The 22,638-nt window shown below is 36.7% G+C and overlaps 1 protein-coding gene across 1 annotated transcript in view; it reads right to left on the bottom strand.

The window, feature by feature from the left end:
- LOC104223519 (guanine nucleotide exchange factor SPIKE 1) overlaps positions 1-14,496 on the bottom strand; it is a 62,110-nt gene extending 47,614 nt beyond the window's left edge. The window contains exons 1-13 of the mRNA XM_009774985.2: positions 14,346-14,496; positions 13,604-13,687; positions 6,995-7,157; positions 6,055-6,182; positions 5,863-5,975; positions 5,728-5,783; positions 5,504-5,601; positions 5,254-5,391; positions 3,324-3,632; positions 1,653-1,922; positions 1,050-1,217; positions 781-972; positions 528-571 (exon numbers count right to left, since the gene is read on the bottom strand). Coding sequence (XP_009773287.1) covers positions 528-571; positions 781-972; positions 1,050-1,217; positions 1,653-1,922; positions 3,324-3,632; positions 5,254-5,391; positions 5,504-5,601; positions 5,728-5,783; positions 5,863-5,975; positions 6,055-6,182; positions 6,995-7,157; positions 13,604-13,684 — 1,760 coding nt within the window. The 5' untranslated portion in view covers positions 13,685-13,687; positions 14,346-14,496. The remainder of the gene's footprint in view (positions 1-527; positions 572-780; positions 973-1,049; positions 1,218-1,652; positions 1,923-3,323; positions 3,633-5,253; positions 5,392-5,503; positions 5,602-5,727; positions 5,784-5,862; positions 5,976-6,054; positions 6,183-6,994; positions 7,158-13,603; positions 13,688-14,345) is intronic.
- Between the last annotated feature and the right edge of the window lie 8,142 nt (positions 14,497-22,638).

Here is a 22,638-nt window from a genome sequence, read left to right as displayed (position 1 = left end):
AGTTTCTCAATTCTATTAGTAGTTTCTTTGGCTGGCAAAGCTTATCCATCGCGTAATAACACATATTTACATCAATTATGCTTTGAACATTAATTACCAGTTACAAACACATGTTACCAAGATGGCAAATCCCACACTTTTACGCTGCTCTTTTGCCGGAGTCAGGGCAGAGATTATGACTTCATCACTCTAGTCAGGGTTTTTACATATGGCTGAAGGTCAGGGAAGAGATGGTCAAGCTAATAACAGCTCAACTGAAGTGGATTATTAACTAGTATCCAAAATAAATGCAGACACATACAAAATCCTACAGATTTTTCCTAAACCCTTCACTGGAAAACTATGTCCTTATTGCCATTACAAAAGATTTTCTTCATAGAGCACATTGAGAGCAAAGCTCAAAGAGAATATTGTAAATAAGGCACTAACATGAAGGGGAAAAAAGATCCAACTAGACATAGAAAAACATGGATATTAAAGTTAAAGAGAAATGACAATGACTCTTAAGTCAAAGAATAGAAACATACTGCGCATGTGTGGACAATGGAAGTGAAGCGTATCCAATTACCACCTGGCAGAAGTAAACAAAGAAAAGAGCAACTTATAAGGAGTCTGCCATGAAGCTGTGCACCAATTCTAATAGGTGGACATGCACACACCAACACACGCCTTGTGAGAAGAAGAAGAAGACTAAAACTGTCAGTTTAATTGTCACAAGAACAACAGGGGATACAAACCAAGATGGTGCGTCCCTCAAAAGCCAATAAACATCAAACTTACCGGCTTTGGGGCTTCAAGTTTTGTTTGAAGATCAACATGATAGAAAGTAAACAAAAGGTGATGCAATGGTGTCCAAATAGCAGGCAAAGAAATTTTGATCTCGTCATGGTAGCTGGCGACCCTTGTCCCAACAGCAACTTGTGTGTGTGACCATTTCTGAAGTGGTACACCTGGTTCCCTTGAATGCATAGCCTAATGATATACAATTAGATAGGTATCCAACCACATGGAATTTACAAGATAACTGCTCTGAAAACACAAATACATACCTCTAGAGGTGGTTTCCGAACGTCTGTGTCGTCCTTTCTCAGTTCAACACGTATAAACACGTTTCTTTTCCGACTCATACTAACAGTCAAGGGGTAGGCATATAAGCAGTGAAAGAGCTGCAAGAAAGGTTCATTTCTTGTCGTCGTGCGGAAGTCAAAAGCTTCAAACTGTACACTCGAACATAATTATTCTGAATCAGTGAAGGGAAATGAATCAAATCTCATTGAACAAGCAGATAAAGGCAAGAACCACCAAGCAAAGTAAACTATATCGCAGGATTTGTAAGAATCATCTTGCGCAGCAGTTTAGCCCTTGCAATAAACTGAACGCTGTTTTGGGCACATTATTGGAGCAGAAGATTTACTTTAGTATCCAATCTAAGATAATCATAGTATCATCTTCAGATAAAGATGTACCTGATCATCGGGCAGAAGGCCGAGGCTTCTATATAACAGTTTAGATCATAGAAGCTGAACAGAAAAAACATATGAATCTGAAACAACCTACCACTGAAACATGCCAGTTAAACATTCCATACAATACAAAAGTTGAAATTGTAGAACTAAAAGACAGAAAACATTGATTTGAGAGATGACACTTACATCATCAGCAGAATTTTCCACATTTTCGTGAGCAATTGAACCATTCCGAACAAGCTCTTTCATCTCAAAGGATTTAGACTTAGAAAAGGAACCATTAGTAGGGCGTTTCATAGAAGCCGAATCAGTCAAATGGTCTCCATGATCAAGAGAATCATAAGCCAGACTCCCACTCTCCAAAGTATTTTCAACTTCAGCAGAGCTAGCTGGCAGCTTTTCGATTTCCAATTTCAAGACACCTTTTACTGGTTTATGAACCTTTCGCTTTGGATCCTGAAATTTAAGCAAATCAGATATCAATTGACACAATGGATCCTGAATAGCTACGTTTAAATTAGCTTTTGACTTCAATTGAGTAACAGGAGAACAACCTCATGCGCAGGGATGGGTGTAAAATTAAGTTCCTCATAAGGCTCAGTGGTGGTGAACTTTAAGTATATTTCCCTCTTTAACAAATTATAGCATTTTATCAATTACAGCCAGACCATGCACAGATAGGGAATAAGCAAAGTTGATAACAACATTGCGCACCCCTCTGCAGGGCAGGAAAACGAACTTAGGAGCAATTAGTATTCCCTGCTGTGTAACCCGTGGCGTAGCCTCCCCTAACAGCTTTATCCATCATCAAACTAAGTGCTTTCGTGGCAAGTATGAACAACACAGGGAGAGGGATGTGCCTTAACTTCAGCCTCTTGACCTTTTCCAAAATACATTTCAGAATTCCTTTCAAAACATCCTTTTCTCTTCGACAAAGAAGTATTTTACTAATGACAGAATAATCCACATTGGCGTAAATGCTTACACAACATGACTTTTCAAAAGAAGGAATTACACATCTACATAAGTAGGAATCAAATGTGCCCCAATTCATGAGGCAATACGGGGAAGTACGAAACAGAAGAGAAAATAGAAAGGTATTTAGATTGAGTAAACTTATTAGCACAAATATTGAAACTCTACCGACTGATACAAGATAATTATTGCACTGTTCATGCACAAATAGTTTTTGGTAAGTAGTATTCATGCAAATACGCCGAAAGACTGAATTCATCAATTACAAATTTTCAACACACAAGGACATTAGTGAGAACAAGATTTATGTCACTGGGCAATGCCCAGGACAACTGCAGATATGCTAGTATGTTGGAACGATCCAGCCAACTTACCGAGGAACAGGACTTGGGGGAACACGATCCCTGCATGTATTTGGTGGATAATTTGGAACGAGAGGAACTTAAGATGCTTTGAAGGGATAGTCAACTCTGAACAGAAGATCATTATGAATTGTATATTTTTGTTTCATTTTTGGTGCAAAGAAGCACTAGTAGAAGATGTAGATTCAGTGGTTGACATCTTGGGGTCTTTGTAACTAGCACAGGACTAAGTTTTTGTTCTTTTTAGGGGTCCTGTAACTCGGGTTCCTCTTAGCACAGTCTTTGTGCTAAGGACTGCTTTCATTGTTAATAATAAACAAGTTATCTTGTTCCAAAAAAACAAGATTTATGTCACTACATCATGTAATTAAAAGGAGAAGGATCAACATACTGTACATACTAAAGAAGACTAAATTAATGGTAAAATTGAAGTCAGATAGAATCAGAAACCACTATTTTATTCTTTGAACAAATAAGTGAATAGGAATCAAAAAGATAACAAATGAAGAATGAAATTAACCTGGAGTGATTCCTCGGTATATCCTTCTTTGACTTTATTTAAGTTAGACACTTCGACCACAATAGAGTTCCCATTTGAATAACCAAGCTTTCCATCAGCTGTAATTTTTGAAACCGGATCAGTGACACCCTCTTGAGAACTTGAAGCTGAAACGCTTGGAGCAAGAGGACTGCTGGGAGAAGCAGAGCCAGCAACAGAAGTAATGTTACTATCAAAGAGTGGAATGATGGCCCAGGCAAAGGACTCCTTATAAGGCATGATCCGCGACCACACTTGTAGCTTCTGTTTCTCTCTCTCTGTCAGATGAACCTATTTAAAGGTAGAAATATTCAATGAAAAGAGAAAATACCCATCTTATCACATGCAAGATGAGTGCATATAGGCGAAATGTATCAACTCACAAACAAGCTGGAGGACATCAGTGTATGCAAAACAACATTTGCAACAAGACAGTAAAGATACACTTTTCGGGGTGGAGAAGAAACTAGCATAGGTAAACCTCAGGAAAAGCATATCTTAAGCTGTACTTGGTAAAAAAGCTGGCAAAGTAACGAATTTACCAATCACCATAAAACAAATGCAAGAAAGTTGGTAAAGATTTACTTCTCGCAGAAGATAAAAGGGATGCTAGCAATTCCTATATGACTCAGATGTATCAAGAACCTCCATTCCTCTCCTAGGAGAAACTACAGACAGACTAGAAGCAGTGTTGTCAAAGGCGTGCTTAAGCCCTGAAGCGAGGCTCAAAACATATTGAGCGCTTTGCCTCGCTTTGTGGGCGCTTTATTGTCGCATCAAGGCTCTAAGGCATACTTTTCCTTGCCAATGAGTGTAATCCTGGAAAGGCGACATTAAACAATTGATATTTCGCTTTATCGTATTTTTTTTTCAATTTCTTTGTCCATGTATTTGTTATTCATGTTTATAATTATTAGTTTTGGACTACATATACATATTTTTACTTTTTCTCTAGTTGCGCCTTTTTTCATTAAAGCCCACGCTTTAGTTGCGCTTGGTGCTTAAAGCCCCAACGGACCTTAGAGCTTTTTTGCGCTTTTCGCCTTTGATAACACTGACTAGAAGTACTATTAAAGTTTCTAGACTGACAATTCAAAATTTTTTAAGTGAAAACCCACATGCGGCTTATAGGGTAGTTATAAAACGGATAACATCAAACTTGAGGCACATTCTGTAATCAAACTAAAAACAGAAAGGATAAATCAAAGTTGAGGGACATTCTGTAACTAAACTAATTTAGTTCTGCATAATGCCAGCCTGAGATGAACTAAAATGGAGAATCATGGACAATGAGGATTCATAGAGCCGACCCAACTGGTTGCAAACTAAGGCAGAGTTGTTGTCTGTAACTAAACTAAAAACAGAAGAACGCCCTTCTGTTTGGCACCACGATGATGGAAAAGGTGTAAATAGAGATGATAAGCAAACCTGTTAATTGAAAAGAGATCTCTTAAAAGATAACCTATACTAATTCAAAAAACCAGTTTAATTTCTTGACTCTTGTCAAACTCACCTAAAACTTCTGTTTTAGAAGATTTTGGCATAAAAGTTATCTAGTTGGCTGCAGTTAGTTCATATCTAATACTATATACCTTAAGTCTAGTACAGTTATTCTCTTTCAGACTTAAGGGGAAAAAAGAAGACCAAAATGGCAGGACGTAGACAGAAGATCTTCACTTTTTCAGGCTAATGGGAGATCTGTATAGGATTCCCCCCAAACTCTTAACTCCTAAATGTTCATCAACCATGTATGAAATGCTAAATAAGTGTAACCGCAAAAAAGATAAAGATAAATTCTTAAGATCGTCAAATTAAAGCTTTCGCGTCAGAGTCCCCAGATCACATAAATCGAATTATGTATTGAAATGAAGCAATCATTAGCGTAGGTGTTGCAAGAAGAGCTCAAGCTTACTGGTTCCTTTCGTGAATAAACAGAAGGAGACACTCCACCTTCTTCAGTTGCAGGCTTTTCTAGTTGGATTAGCAGACAAATAGATGCTGATGGAGCATCAAGATGAAAAATACAACGCCGTTCACAGGAACTGCTTGCCTGGGGATGGCATCACAATAAGCAGATATTACAACATGCTAACATCAAAAGACACTAATGGAACAAAAAAAAGAAAACCAAGAAAAAGAAAAGCAAAACATAAGCAGCTTACTTCTTGCATTTCGGTAGGCAATATATGGAAAATAAAATCCTCTGAAAGTTTTTCTCTTCGCTCCCTATTATATAAACAAATTGTGCCATAAAACGGCTCTACAAAAAAACTTCTGAAACTCAGATACGGAGTGCTGGCATCTCAAAAGCTCAAATGAATAGAGAAATCTTAAGCAGAAACGTCGTTTTAATAATCAAGACCAGTATTCAACAATATAAGCTCACCAACAAGTCCAGCTTGAAATGACAATGATAGGACTTTCACGGCAATCTTCAGACCACTATAACCACAGCCATAAAATTTGATAAGAAAGATTTCAGGGAGCAGGAGGACCAAACGAATGTTAAATGAATTAAAACCTCGTATACTGGGACATATGAGCTTCTGGAATCCTTTGCCCAAATATTAGTGACCTTTCATTTTCCCAGTCAAAAACTGGTTCATAAGTCGGCAGGGGGGATTCACCAAAATGCTGCAAATTAATGATTTGAGTCACTTTTAAAGGAAAGGCTATCTTTATAAAGGCCTGCATTTGTGTAACAGGAAACAACCTTAGAGATTTTGGCGTTCGAGAGGTCAGAGAAATTAGTTTCAGAGAGTTGTGTCCCAGAAGTGCTAGGGATTTCATCATCAATTGAATCCTCAATCTTAGGTCGCCTAGCATTTGCAAGATGCATCTCTGAAGACAATTCACCATATAAGCATTAGTAAAAAGAAAGGTGATAAAATTGCAGAAAGCACACTGTTGGGCTGTAACTACATTTTCAGATGTTTTACTTTCAGCTAATCAGAAGGATGTAAATAGCTCAAAGCACAACCCAACAGTAAGTATAATCTCTAGTAGATCCTAATATGCGAATTTAAGAAGAGGCATGTCAACAATTCTCTTAGTAAAAGCAAAAATATGAGAAAGGGACTTTAAAGACCAAACCCATGGGAAAGCTGTTTATCTCCTGTTTACTAGATCAGTTGTATGAGAAACAATTCTCATTAGTTTGCAAGGTGGGAAAGAATCAAATACTTTTTAGGTGTTTACTTATATTATGGATAGGACAGCAGAAAGGGAGTATGCTTTTTAAGATAAGATGACACAAAAGGACTGGTGGACAATTTTACACCATTTGCACCACTAAGATGTTTATTTGGAAGAGATGAACTAAGAGATTTGGAATGCATGGAATCACAAGGTCCTTTAGGAATGATGAATGAGGAGCATGGAGAAGTCCTGCTTGAAAAAACAGTTGATAGATGCACATGAAATGTGACATGACTTCTCTGTTCTAGTCAGCACCCCTTCACCAGATGGTTGAACAAATCTACTTGTGAATACACACAGATAGATGCACATGAAATGTGACATGACTTCTCTGTTCAAGTCGGCACCCCTTCACCAGATGACAAATCTACTTGTGAATATACACAGATACATCAGAATATGAATGCCCTTAATCTTGACATACTCAGAAAAGAGCTATCCCAGTAGTAACTTACCTGTTTCAATATCAGTATCAGGACCCTCGTATATCTGATTCTGAAATGAAGCTGGGCTGACGCTTTCATAGTGACCATACTTGTTCTCATCTTTTACCCAGTCGGTTCTGTAGCATTGCACAAGTTCGTTTAAATGTGGCCACTGCTCCAAATTTTCATCAAGCTGCAATGAAAAAAGAAAGAATAATGAGAGCATGATAATAAGCCAGGAATTTATCAAGTGGTGATTTTAAAAATTAAAAAAAAGGTGATTAAGAATGAATTGGTTTATTGTAGATTTTTTACTTGATGGTCAATATCATATAAATTATCATATTGGATACAGACATTATCTAGCTCCACATTCCATACACAAATTACACAACCCAGCTATAAATAAGAGAGAATACTTGATCAAGTTAGTAGCTGCAGATTGTAAATTCTATACAGGGTTTATGAAGAATGGCTTTCAAGCTGCTTAAATATGTGCTACCCAAGTTAAACACAGAATCTGGTGAATACAGTGAAGGTAACTTTTTGTCTTTGGGAGATTGAAAGGGGAAATCCGGCTATAAGATGTATAAAAAAAGTTTCATACAAAACATACTTTCTACTAAGACACACAAAACATCTGTTAGAGATCATCCAATAAAATGTACTAAAAACTTGGCCCCTTTCTAATTGGACCATACACCCATGAGCCATGAAGCCCCCAAAAATGCATCTCTATCCCCGTAAACATTGTAGTTCGGAGTGCAATGTACAATGACGATTTCACACCTCTTGTTTGCAGACAATACTTCAGTTTTCTAAGACACTAACACTAATAAACTGGATTACTTGACATAGGTTCTTATATGGCTCCAGGAAGTGCCATGATCAACCACAAGAAGTGTCAGATCATTCCAATGGATGAAGTGAACAATTGAGAATTTAGCTGGTGCTCAATAGCAGGGTTGGAGCTCGCCTATCTCAGTTTATCATTTGGCGCTTCCAATAAGGATCAAACGGTATGAGCCCGTGCAAAAATTGGAGTCAAGTTTTGGAAGAAAGGAAACCAGTTTGTAAAGAGGAACATGAGTTATTTAAAATTAAAGTTCTTGCATCTCTGCAACTAGCTTTGTTTTTGGCTGGTTGAAAGAGCTGAGAAGAGGGTAGCAGGATGGCATAAGAGGTACCTAGCAAAAGAGGGAAAAAAGTAAAATTAAGAATACATAGTCGGACATTCTCACGTACTTCAGTCATTGCTTCACGCATTGGTCAATATCACCAGCAATTTTTTTTTTGAGAAGGTAACATATCCAGTATATTCATAAAATCATCAGCACGTATGCTGGAAGCCATAATCCGAGTGTTACATCAAAACTCAAAAGAAACAAAAATACAATCCATGTTCTTCTTTACAAGGAGCTTAAAACAACTAGAATTGAAGCAAGATCATCTATGTATTCTGATTTACACCAAGAACAAAAAGCAGAATACACTTTATCTTAATTTTCCGGAGAGGGTTGCTTATATCTTCAAAACATTTCGAGTTCCTTTCCTTCTAAACTGTCCACCAAATAGTTGTTGGGGCAATTTTCCATCCGTCTTTATCTGTGGTAAAGCTTGCCCATGTATTCCAGTTTAGTAAGAGTTCAGAGGTTCTCCTGGCATTATCCATCTAGTATCTCTGAGGTTGATAAACAAATCCCATAGCTGGTTGGTAACTTTACAATATAGAAACAAATGGTTAATTGTCTCAGCATCATGTCCAGTTGCCCACACACATAACACCAAGATGCAATTGGTATACCCCTCAATCTTAGGTTCTCCTGAGTAAGGCCGGCTTCCTTAACCACCAACCAAGAAAAGCATGCGACTTAATAAGGCACATTTACTTTCCATATATGCTTCCAAGGCCATAAACTCAGTTGAGAGCCCACCTAGTTCAAATCTTTATATGCTGAGTTGACTGAGTAAATTCCACTACTTTGCTTCTGCCATCTAAGTGTATCTTCACCTTCCTGTAGTCCTTTGCCTTGTTCTAAAATGTTACAAAACTCAATTACTCTTGGCATTCTCAATCTTGTAGGCATCTCCTGAAAGTTAGGTTCCAACTTTGTGTCGACTAAAGTTCATTCAAAATAACCCCCCTATTGTTGGTTCAAAATATAGATGTCAGGATATAATTGTTTTAAGCTTCCAACACCCAAAATTTGTCTCCCAAAGCTGTGTTTTCTTTCCATCTTTTACATTAAGACTAAGCTTATCCTTCAAGCTTGGCCACAAATTTCTTATGGATCTCTAGAGACTGACTCCATAAGGAGCGTTAACCCCTCTAGTCATCCAAAAATCTTCTTTTCATATTTCACCTTAATCACATCGCCCCATAGTGCTTGTTCCTCCTTTGAAAACTTCCATAGCCACTTCATCAGGAGGCATTTCTTATGCTTCCGTAGATTCCTAACTCCCAATCCTCCTTTTTGTTTGTTGAAAATAGGGTCTTCCATTTAACTAAATGGATCCTTATTTTTTTCTTTGTTTCCATGACACATGAAGTTTCTTCTCAAAGCTTCTAGCCTCTTTTCTACACTTGCTGATAAGGGAAATAAAGACATCATATAGGCAGAAAGAGCATCCAAAACAAAGTTAATACATATCACCATGTAAATTGAAAGGCTTTAAAGGAATTCTCCATGGGATTAAACAAATTGGACTAGGGAGTTCCACTTAGGCAGGTGGGAGCATGTTACATCTCCAAAGGATTGTGGGGTCTTGCGGTGAAAGAACTCTGATTTTCAACAAGGCCCTATTAGGAAATGGTTATGGAGATTCAAGATCGAGAAGCACGCTTTATGAAGGAAGGTGCTTTTGAAAAAGTATGGAGTTATGGAAGGGGTAGGAAGACTGAATATAGCACGCTTCCATTAGGTGCAGGCATCTGAGGAATACCATAAAAGGATGATAAGGCTTCAACGGCAACACGTTATAAAATGTCATTGCACATATCGCATTGTTCTCCTCTCTTCACTTAGTTGCACTAAACTCAAGTGTACTCTAGTTTCTACTTACCCACCAATCTCATCATCACTTGGGTCATGCATAGGTTTTTATTTTTCCAACAAGGAAGATTTTGGATTAGAATGTTCTTGTCACCATTCGAGTAAACAAATGCTAACATTGTTGGGCATTCTAAAACTTCTTTTTTATAAGATGCAAATTTTATTAAGGGTAAGGAGATAACTTATGTATACATGTGGTATACCAAAAAGTTAAGAATCTACAAAAATATGGGATTCTATTTGAAAGACACCTAATCTTGTATACAAATTGGAACTTCATTGTTGCACCCAAAAAAAGTGGAATAAGAGGCCACTAGCCAACATTACAAAATCTTCATCAATTTTTCAAAAGCTCTCTTATTTCTCTTCAAAACTATCCACATTAGTGCTAATAAAGCAACATCCTCCATTCTTCTCTTTCATCTTATAAAGGCCCAGCTGAATAGTGTCTCATTCAACGTCGCTGGAATTACTTATATAGTTCGAACCATCTCAAATTTTCCTACCATATGCGAGTAGCTAGCTGCCTGACAATGTATGAAAAGACGATCCACGTCGCTAGTCTTACACATGATGTACCCACTAATATATGTTATTATCCTCTTACGTTTTCAGCTTTCAAGATCATTCCTCTCTTTACTAGCCAAGTGGAAAAAAAAACCTTTTTAATATGTAATTTTCTTCGTCCACCTTGCTTGTTGACCCTTTATTTTCAATAGTGAACCACCTTGCTAAAAAATTCTTCAATGTTGTAATCATACACTTCTATCCCCCTTCCCAACCATTCTACAAGATGCAAATGCATTGTTACTTTCCTTCTCTCGAAATATCCAACACGAAAATCTTATGTTTAAATTTGAGTCCTAGCCGATATTTCACCCATATATTCAACGTTTGCATATTAGCTTTCACTAGTACTCAACCTCCGTCAAACATGTAGACGTTGAATAAGCCACACCACCATTGATCCTAAAATATGATGTTATTTCCATTCCCTACCCTATAAGTAACTAAGTTGTTGGAATTGTCCCAACCCTTCATGATATTCCTCCAAAATGTAGCGTCCATAGGGTCATTTAAGATCTGCATCCCCCTTCCACAACTTCATATTTTTCTGCTATTACCTCCCTTCATATCGGAGCCTTGCGTAACCGGTAAAGTTGTTGTCCTGGTCACGGGTCCAAGCCGTAGAAACAGCCTCGTTCAGAAATGCATGGTAAGACTGCATACTACAAACCCTTGTGGTCCGGCCCTTCCCCGGACCCCCGCACATAGCGGAAGCTTAGTGCAATAGGCTGCCCTTTTACCTCCCTTCATAATGCCTATTCCTCAATCTTGAATCTCCATACTCACTTCCCAAGTAGTACCTTGTTGAAAACTCTTAAAGGCCCCTCACCCTAAGCCCAGGGAGGTGACAACCTCCTCATTAGCTAGGCGAAACTTTTGTGTTCTATCTGCTGAGTCCAACAAGATTCCTTTGGAGTCTTTCCAATTTCTCTATCGCATTAATTGGAGCCTGGAAGAGAGACATGTAATATCTGTGTAAGCTAGATAGTGTGCTACTAATTAGTATTTTCTTCCCTTTTCTTATGAGTACCTTTTCTCAACTCTTACAACAAGGTTCCACCCAACTTGGTCTCAGGGCAGTCACAAGTAGATGGTAGAGAAACCTCCAAACCTATAATTAAGCACTTGTACTAGATGATTCACCAACCCTAGAATGATCTTGCGCTTTTTGAGTTGATCTTAATCCTACCACCACTTGGAACCACATGAGAATCTATCTCAATGATGCATTTTAATAATGCCAATGGGGAGATATTTGATTAGAGAATACAAATGCATCCTGTGAAACAATAATTGTGACTAACACGTGTTTGCTCAGCAATTGAGGCTTTGAAGCAACAAGTCTCAAACTCCTACAACGGCTCTATCTATCATCTTACTCAACGATTTTACCACTAAGATAAATAGCATAGAAGATAACGGGTCCCCTAGTCTCAACTTCTTATGGCTGCTCAAGTAACCACATGCAACTCCTATTCACCAGCTTGTTGAGATGGAAAAAATGATCCAACTTCTCCAAATCTCTATCATATAAAATCCATAAACTCTCAATTCCCACAGTCATAGGCCTTCTCAAGATTCAACTTATTTTTAGACAAAAATAATATATTGATCGTCATCTTACAAGGAAGCCTAGCTCAAGTGGCAAAGGGTGGTAGATTTGTGTCTTAGGTCACAGGTTCAAGCCCTCACACCATGCAAAACAAAGCCTGGTATTTAAGTGGAGAAGGGTAGAGGGGCGGGCCCATTATCCACCGAGTTTCGAAGGCTGCGGTTGGTCCAAAGGATCGGCTCCAGACGGATTTCTCGGTCATCAAAAAAAAAGGAAACACTGCAAAAGACTACTTAACTTACGCTTTCTATGATCATTAGTCAAATTGAGAGGCAAAGAAACTTTCTGAACCCGTGTCTTGTGGGAAGATTAGACCGCTCGGTGGGTCCAATCGAAAAGTGACTACTGTGGTGAAGGTCTCAAAACTAGGAACCTATTTCTACCTTTTTCAATTTCCAATTAGAATCGAGGTCAAACGGGTCCTAAAAACAAGTAAGGATAATGCTTTTTTATGCTAGATAGCAGTCTTCCCCATCGGGACCCACTAAATTTAGAAAGTTTATTCCTCTCCTCATTCATTTGTAGTGCATGGCTCTACTCTGGCAAGTAGACAATCTATGTAGTGGCTTCTCGATTTGGATTTCAGCAAAAATGAACACAAATTGTAAAGCTGGTTGTAGAGGATAAGGGGAAGGTATCAGAATACTCTCAAGTTGAAGATGATACAGATTAGAGCAAAAATGATTGCTATAACAGGTGGAACAGTGTCAGAAAGAAAATGTAATGCGCGGCAAAATTGGTAGATGCAAAAGTTTTGAATATCAAATGATACCAATTGGGCAGAAAATAAGCGGGCCTAGTGTAAAAGAGACACAAGTAATGAACAGAAAGCCAAATACCCAAACCAGAGACTACCACAGTTGACCAAAGTACCCTCCCATAATTGCTAAACTTTCTGGACAGAACAGGAAATAAGTTGGGCTAGAAGGCCCAAGTGAGGTAATTTGGTCTGCAAGGGTGGTGAGTGGTGACAATACAAAGAGCAAAAAACTCTAAACCAATGCACACATCGTGCAGGAGGAAATAGGCCAAGCTTTATAGGGGCTGCAGTCGATGACAATTACATGGTGAATCTAGTATGAAAGAAACATAGGGACTCTGAAGATAAATACATGAAAAATTCGGTTAGGCGAGTGGTGGTCTTCTCAGCATCTTTATGGACCAAATAGTATGGTTTTGTTAGTAATTTGCCTATAACTGCTTTGCAGCACAAACTGAATAGCTGTCGGCTTAGTTCTAAAGAATATTAAGCTTAACTCAGCTTTGTAATTCTTTATTAACAATTCAAAAAGCACTAGAACTAAAAGAAAGATAACAAAATGAGACTAATAAAGAATCATTTCCTCCCACTCTCAATCAGTTTCTGTTAAGGATTAGTAAGTCCAAATACTTGAATACCAAACTCACCAGGGGATCTAAATTCACAGAACCAGCAAAGGAGTGGCGTGGTATTCTCCGAAACCGATATCCACTAGATGAAGTTTCCATAACCTGCAAAAAGAAAAAGCATAATGGCAAATATTAAACAGAGTAATTTAGTCTAGGTTTTGGTATTTTTTTCAATAAATAAACTAATCTTGCATTCTATACGATATAGAGTAATTCCATATCAAATACTTGCTATAAAATTAAACAATTTAAATACAAACAGAACAAAAGAAAGCTCATTCAGTCCGTGTATTTTACACTATCAGGTTACTTACAAGGTAATTACAGGTAAACTTCTTGATAAACATTAATTGATAATCTGATAAATATGGTAATTAACCTGCTATCAAAGGTCAAAATTCACTATAATGTAAAAAATCTTTACACTGTCCGTTTATGTAACTTCAAACCTAACTTCAACACTTAAGAATGACAACAACCTTAAAAAATCCATTGTCTTCCCTTTTTGAGAGAAATATTACAGTAATTAACAATGCAGATCAGTTTGGGCACAATGCAATATTTACAAATCGGAACTGTAACTATATTTATGCATCGGAAAAGGGGAGAAAAAAGACAAAAACTCACTTGCATTTGCACTGTACCTTTAACAATCACTTGGCGAGGGGGTTAGGGTTTTCTTGTCGAGTGAGAGACAGAAAGTAGCAAATTTAGAGAGAGAGAGAGAGAGAGGAAGAGAGAGAAAGATGTAAAAACTTACAGATCGATTTCGCCGGAGAAAGAGACCGGCGAGGAGTTCGCCGGAGAAGCCCGATGTGAGAGGAACAAGCTGCTCGCAGCAGAGAAAAAGGGTGAGCTTTCAGACTGACTTGTGTTTAGTCAAAATATAGTCAAATTAAAACAGACATTGGTCCAAATCAACCATTCCCGAAATCCTCAGTTTTTCCAAGTGCACGGGTATTCTTTCTTTCTTTTTTTCCTTTCCCTTTCCTTTTTTCCTTTCCCTTCCTTTATTTTTTTTTAGGGGGTTGGGGGCGCAAACGGGAGAAATTCAAAAATAGTCAGATTCACAAGTGATCATTCAAAATAGTTACAGTTTTAAAAGTAATCAAAATTTAACTATTTTTCATGTAAAGATAAATTTGAATAAAAATACTGTTCAGAATCCGAAAAATACTCCAGCATAATATATTGGAGTTCCAGCATAAGTATGTTGTAACTCCAGTATATTATAATGGAGTTCCACCATAAGTATACTGGAACTCCAGCATAATATACTGGAGTTACAGTATAATATGCTGGAAGTTAATACACATATGCTTCAATCTCTAGTATATTATGCTGGAACTTTCTGCGTGTTGGAGTTCCAGCATAATATGCTGGAAGTTTGTACACAGGTGTACCGATTTTCAGTATATTATGCTGGACCGGTCCCTGTTGCGGCAAAATAGTGGCTATTTTTTAATGACTTTGGAAACGCTGGCTGTTTTTGAATGACCAGTCCGAAAACTGGCTAGCCCGTACTATTTTAACGACGCAAATAGAAATGTTATTTGAGAGTTGAGTACAATAGTACTAATCTTGTAGGAACTTTAGTCCATAAGCATTAATCATTGACAGGTGACTAAGTTTTCTTGATGATAATTTTGAAACTTTTTGTAAAGTAAAATTAAATATGAGAAAGTTACAAGGGGATTTTCTTTGTATTGATTCAACAATTAAGATATTTTTATATAGTAGACAACATACCAGAATAATAAATTATCAAATTTGACTGTTATGTTGATTACATTAACCATGACTAAGGACATACATTATTGTGAGCATATTTATTACAAACAAGTAATACAAAGACAAATATTCTATTAGACTTCGTCATATTGAGTTTCATTTGGAAAATAGTGATAACTTTTAAAATAAAGTTGAAATGGATAGGTGAACTCTAAATGTGACATCGATCGTTTGTACATAGAATTTGAATCATAATAACCTACATATATTGTGAGTCTTTGAATATACGCTACCTCATTAAATTGAAGGTCTACCAGTTCTGCCGTTAAACGTGGAGTATTTTTATTGATAGAATTAATGTTGTGTGCTTTTTCTGACCTGACCCATTTATCTTATTTTCACCCTCACAGTTGCCACACATCGAGTCCACTCTTTATTTCTTTCCCTTCTTCTTCCTATATTCAACAAATTCAAAATAGAAAACACGCAGACAAAAAACACAAATAAACACCCAAAAAAAAATCGTGAAGCAAAAGCTCAAATCGTAGTATCAATACTCAAGGGCACATAGGGCTGTGCATAATTTGGTAAATACCGAATTACCGTACCGAAACCGAAAATTTTGGTATTCATTATTTGGTATGGTATTTGGTTTAAGTTTAAAAAAAAAATTGGCATTAGGTATGATATTTGGTATTTTAAAATGAAATATCGAAATACTGATACCATACCGAAATATATATTATATTACACAATACACATTTTATTAATTATAACATAAATATAAGAAATCTAAAAGTTTACTTTCTTTTATTCTATAAGTTCATCAATTAACTCTAAGCAAGTAACAAGATATTTCTCTAAGTTTTCTCTCTCTAGGTTGGTATATGGTGGTTTTGGACAAAATTTTTGTCAACAAATATTTTTAGTTTTGTACTTTTGAGTACTTTAATTAAGAATATTATCGTCTATGACTCTACGCACTAGTTAGTATTCAAACCGAATAAATCGAAGTTACCGAACCGAATAAACCGAAACTGAAAGAAGAAAAATCAAATCATACCGAATTTAATTAGGTACGGTATTGGTGTAGCATTTTACAAAACCGAATATCGAAAATACCGAACCAAAATGTCTAAATACCGTACTGTACCGACCGACGAAGACCCTAAGGTCACATATCATATAGAGCAAATACATCAATAAGCCAAAGATCAATTCATATGTGGATGCCAAAAAATAAAATCAAACACAATTTGAGAAGAAAAAACAATAACAAAACCTAACTTTAAATCTCAGTAACTAAAGCAAAATTCAAATAAAATATAATGAATAGAAGAGTCTGAAGAAGAAAACAAAACTATTGGTCATTGGAGTAAACTATTCTTCGGGGGTTCTGCGGGAATCAAGCAAAATTACAATGGTTTGAATATATGACTGATGAAATCTTGGTCATTTTGGTCTAGTTTAGCGTTTGAAGACCAAAACTCTCTAACCCTTCCAAAACTACATACGTTGAGGAAGGCAGACACATACACACACTAATGTGTAGATAAATCAATCTATTATGATACATGCTTGATTTGGGTCTGCTTACTTGAGGAGCATTTATTTTCATTTAGCTCTTTCCGAATCACTTGTGAAGATAGAATCCTCTAGTGCGAGATTATCAACTGAATTTCCTCAAAAATCAACTAAAGCTCAATTAGTTGAACCAACTTTTTTAGATTTGGGGACCTCTATTTGAGTTCTCAAAGAAAGAACAACAAACAAATAAAAAAAAGAGGAGATGTGGTGAGTCGGTGGTGCTTCGGTAGCCCTGGTGGCGGATTTTCACCAGCGACAGTAAGAAAAGAGAAAAAAGATAGAGTAGTAGAGCAGCTATGCGAGTTCTGTGTAGCCTATGCATCATACAACGCAACCTTCCATAGGCATCCAAAAATTTGCCAAGAAAGAGAAATGGAGCGCCTATGCACCAAGTATACACAGGGACCAATAGACTACACAAGCCTTTAGATATTTTTTAAGAGGTAGAGACATGGATTTAGAGAGAGAAAGAGTTAGCTCGTGAATTTGAAATTGATTTCTAGAGAAGGAGGAGATATTTCACCATGTGATCGAAATCCCTACGAATTCGGCAAACTTCAAGAATCTCTACAAATCCAAAGTTAGGATTTTGAACTCAAAAGCTAATATTTCTACCCTTATCTTCAAATATAAGTATGAGATAAATATTTAGAAAATATATTAGACTAAGAATTATTATTCGAGTAGAGAATTATACTGGTTCTTGAATTGGACATGTATGAACTAGGGTTCTACCGAAGAAAAAGATAAATCGTGATGGGTAGAGATAAATTGTGGAACTTGATGTTTCTAATAAATGGATTGAATTTATTATCACCTAAAATGGAGGGATTAAGATTGATGCACAAGAATAAAATCATGCACGAGAGAGGATTAAGACTGAATATTAATAACTTGAGCTATTAAAATAATATCGGTATTTTTATGACTTGAGTTAGAGAGATGAGAACCAAATGAGTTATTGACTACCCGTGTCTATTCTATTATGTAAATTGACTCTAGTTGGGTAATATGGATTACCTGAAGTATTATTAGCTAGAGGAACATCCAAGGTATGTAAAGCTGAACCCTTCCCTAAAATTATTTTTTCAAAATTTCATGACTTCTGAATATGTCTGCATCCCTAAATGTTCTACAAAATATTTATTGTATGGTTGTGTGTGACAAGTAATCATGTAATATCCATAAGTTTTGAAATAATAATACTCAAATATTAGATTTTACAAATTATGGTGATTATAAATATTTCAAGACTTCAAATTAATGTGATGATATGGTTTTAAAAATAACTATGATATGAAAGTTTCAAGTATAAATAAAAATGAGCATGACGCTATTATCTTTCATGAACATGAATATGATTTTACTTTTTTCAAATGACAATGCAAATGATATGGCATGGCAAGTGGCTATTGAGCCTAATTTTAAAGACTATGATTTATGGGACAAAGGTGTCAAATGAAAAATAAAATATTTTGGGAGTTTCTTTAGAGAATCGAAAAGGTATTAATAAGTAAATCAAATATCCATAATTAGACGTATCGGTGTGAAGCTATGGTCGTAATCATTGATTTGGGCGACTAGATAGCTTTCCCTAGTTGGAATTTGCGATTGCTAGCAAAGTTGGCAAAATCGCATGGAATTATGGTGGAAATGCCTAGTTGATGCAGGATGGGTACGACTTCCATGAATGCACACATGGCAAAAGATATTATGTCGGCGCCATGAACTCTCACTAAATATAATAAGTTTATTTAAAGCTCTTTATATGGTTTACGAAATGAAATAGTTATGATTTAAAATGCTAAAAAGATCTTATGAAATATCATATTAATTGATTATTATTTTAATTACATAGTAACTCTCACATTTTATTTGTATTTTTATCTTGTTATTACGTGAGCGATTTGGCGATACATACGAGACTTTTCATTATGTACTCATGTCCTTTTTGCCAGGGCGCTGCATCTTTTCGTGAATACAGGTATCCTACAAGTGTTGATTTTGATAACGGACTTGATAATGGCCTCTGGTCCTCTTGGTCTCTTCCTCCCCCCCCCCCCCCAACCCAATGGTGGTGTGCGTGTGTTTTGGCTTGTGTACAGGTCTGGCGGTGACTTTCCGACGCAAACCAGCCACGCACCGGTGAGTGGACATTCGTGCAGATAGTTTTTTGGTGACTTCTTCCACCCTAGTGGTTGTCGCTGCAATTCAGACGATTCTTGCTTGTTCCTCGAGGTCCAGCCCATCTGGTCAGTCTTCCGGCGAGCCCCGTTGTTTTGGGCTCCCTCTAACCAGGCAGAGACGGATCCAGGATTCAAATCTTATGGGTTCAATTTTAATATTTTTAACATTGAACCCATTATATTTTTAAAATTATGGGTTCATATCCATTATTTTTGCAATTTTAATGAATTTTTACATATAAATTTTTACTCCGCGTCAAAAGTTATGGGTTCAGTTGAACCCGCAGTTAGTATACTACATCCGCCTCTGCAACCAGGTTCTTCTACATCAATATCACTCCTCAAGGAGTAACAACTTTTAGTTTGGCATCCCCTCTACAATTCAGGTTCCTTCGTTTATTGATTTACTGTACTTTGTGGCTTTGATTCATATGCTATTTGTCGATTTTTGGGAGGCCGTCCTGTTGGTGTATTCATGCTAAATATTTTACATTCTTGCTGTAGCATTATTATTTGTTTTTCATCGTTGGAACTAATTTGCATTGACTTGATTTATTATACTTTGGTGCTCTAAATCGTCTACCACTTGTCGGTTTTTGAGAGGCCTTCATGTCGGTTGTGTTTCTGCAAAGTAGTTTACATTTTTTATCTGTTTTTGAGACAAATTAGTAGTATTTCATAATGTAGTTCTTTGCTGGTCTAGTGGAAGTATAGTAGCTGGGGCAGTGATGATAGAGTAAGGTTATGTCTTTGGGTGGGGTGGGGTTGGGGGGCAATGTTAGAAAATAATAAACAAAATTGGCTTTGAGGCGTGATGTCTTTGTGATGTCTTTTTGGAGATCGAGCATTAAGGTTGTAGGTTAGGGGAAATTGTGATTTTTTTTACAGCGCACTAGAGTGAGACTAACCAGTTATGAGTTAGTCTTAGGATGCTATTGATCAACTACTAATGATGGGCTTTATCTGCTGTGTATTAATACCTTACATCTTTCTCGTATTTCCTATATCTCTTATATTGTTGTTACTTTGTTTTATGGTATTTATGTTATGTTATGGATTTTATGGTATTTTATGTTGGTTTATTATGAGTCTATTGATAGTACTAATATAGTGTCTCTTGTTGCCTCTTTGAGCCGAGAGTCTCCTGGAAACAGCCTCTCTGCCCTCGGGTAGAGGTAAGGTCTGCGTACATATTACCCTCCCCAGACCCCACTTGTGGGATTACACTGGGTTGTTGTTGTTGTTGTTGGCTTTGAGGCGTGAAAATCGACTGTCCTTAAAGAGTTATCATATGTATACTAATTTAGGGAAAATACAAACCGATTCTATTCATGATACAACAAAGCCTGCAATAACACTTGTGATTTTCTATTTCCACTTCGTTGGAATTCTTGTGTATTTATAGGCAACCAACAGACCCTTTCAGAAAAGATGTCTTGTTTCACAAACAGACACGACTATTTATTCGAATTTTGAATTTAAAATTCAAATAAATTTGATTTTTCTGTTAAAAATAATTAACTTTAGGATCTCGTGCCTGTTGAGTCAATCTCGTGCATGTTGAGTCAGTCTCGTGCCTGTTGAGTCAGTCTAGTGCCTGTTGAGTCAGTCTCGTGCCTGTTGAGTCAATCTCGTGCCTGTTGAGTGTTATTTCATAATGATCAGTTCCGAGGCTAACAGGCACGGTACGAGTAAGGTCGGTCTCGAAGGTGTTTCACATAACAGGCACGAAACTTCTTTCTTCCGATGTGGGAAGAATCCCACTTCCAACTTGCCAATAACAAACTATCTTACAATCCCCCACTAGTTTGTTATTTCACTTCATAACACTTGTGAATAATTGAAAGTATCTTTTACAGATTTGAACTTTCCTTTAGTGTAAGTATATTAAAGTTTTGACGAAGTTAATGGTATCTTAAGATTTGAACCACAAATCCTTGTGCCAAAACCGAAAATACCACACACACAGCGTTATCTAGTAGCTTAGAAAATCCAGTATTCGCTTTAGCACGTTTACGGCCATGTGCTCATCCTGAATTCATGAATATTTACAAGATCAACCCTTTAAATCTTGCTAGAAGCGGCACCACTTCAATATTCATATAGGTGGAATTAGTTACTATGTCCCTGTTACTCCAGACATTAATAATTCCATTAAGATTAATCAACCTCTTCATGTAACAGTATGCACTTTGGAGTTTGTCTTTATGCCCCTGTTATAACAAGCATTTAACAACTCCTTAACTCCTCATATAACAGTAAGTAGTACAATAGAATTAGGGCTCCTAAAGAGGAGATCAGTGCTTAAACAATACAAGTAACTTGTTATTACCCATTGAACTTATATTGTTAGAGTGTATACTAACTCAAAGTGGGGTTCCTATTCCTTGTATTTAATTTAAGGGTCTCAGGCCCCATCCCTCCACAAGTTTGTTGTACTACATCTCTACCTAATGGCTTCGTAAGTGGATCAGTCAAATTCTTATTTGATCTCACATATATTATAGCTATAGCTCCATTTGTAATTAATTCTCTTATATAAGCATGTCTCAAGCTTATATGTCTCGATTTCCCATTGTATATTTTATTGTGAGCAACACACATTGTAGTCTCACTATCACAGAATATGGAAATGACTGGCATAGGTTGTGGCCACAACTTTATATCAAGTAACATATTTCTCAGCCATTCTGCTTCTTTTCCAGCAGCTGCTAATGCAATAAATTCAGATTCCATAGTAGAATGGGAAATACATGTTTGTTTCTTGGATGCCCAACTAATGGCTCCACCGCCTAGAGTAAATATCCATCCTGATGTGGATTTATTATCATTAACACTTGTAATCCAACTTGCATCAGAATATCCCTCTAATACATTAGGAAAACCATTATAGCAAATGCCTAAGTGCTTTGTATATTTTAAATATCCAAGTACTCTACTTATTGCTTTCCAATGATCATTACCTGGATTACTGGTAAACCTTGAAAGTTTACAAACAGCAAATGCAATGTCGGGTCTAGTGCAATGCATTGCATACATCATACTACCTATCGCACTTGCATACTCCAACTGTGCTACTGCTCTTCCAGTATTTGCAGTTAGCTTAACACTAGAATCATAAGGAGTATTATACCCCTTTATTCCTAAATGACTGAATTTAGTAAGGATTTTATCTATATAATGTGCTTGTGACAAAGTCAATTGCTTGTTATCTCTTTCGACCTTGATTCCCAAAATAGTATCAACTTCATTTAAATCCTTCATTTTAAAAACTGAGGTTAGATACTTCTTGGTCTCGGTAATTCCTTGTAGATTCGTACCAAAAATCAGCATGTCATCGACATATAAACAAATTATTACTCCATATTCTTTTGTAAATTTAGAGTAAATGCACTTGTCTGCATTATTATGTACGAATCTGGTTGATAGTATTACACTATCAAATCTTTCATGCCACTGTTTAGGCGCTTGTTTAAGACCATAAAGAGACTTTATCAATTTACAAACTTTCTTCTCGTTTTCCGGAAGAACAAAACCTTCAGGTTGTTG

Source organism: Nicotiana sylvestris, chromosome 12 (assembly GCF_000393655.2).
Source record: "Nicotiana sylvestris chromosome 12, ASM39365v2, whole genome shotgun sequence".
Taxonomy (NCBI): domain Eukaryota; kingdom Viridiplantae; phylum Streptophyta; class Magnoliopsida; order Solanales; family Solanaceae; genus Nicotiana; species Nicotiana sylvestris.
Note: the sequence above shows the minus strand (reverse complement) of the source record. Positions and strands in the feature narration are given on the sequence as shown.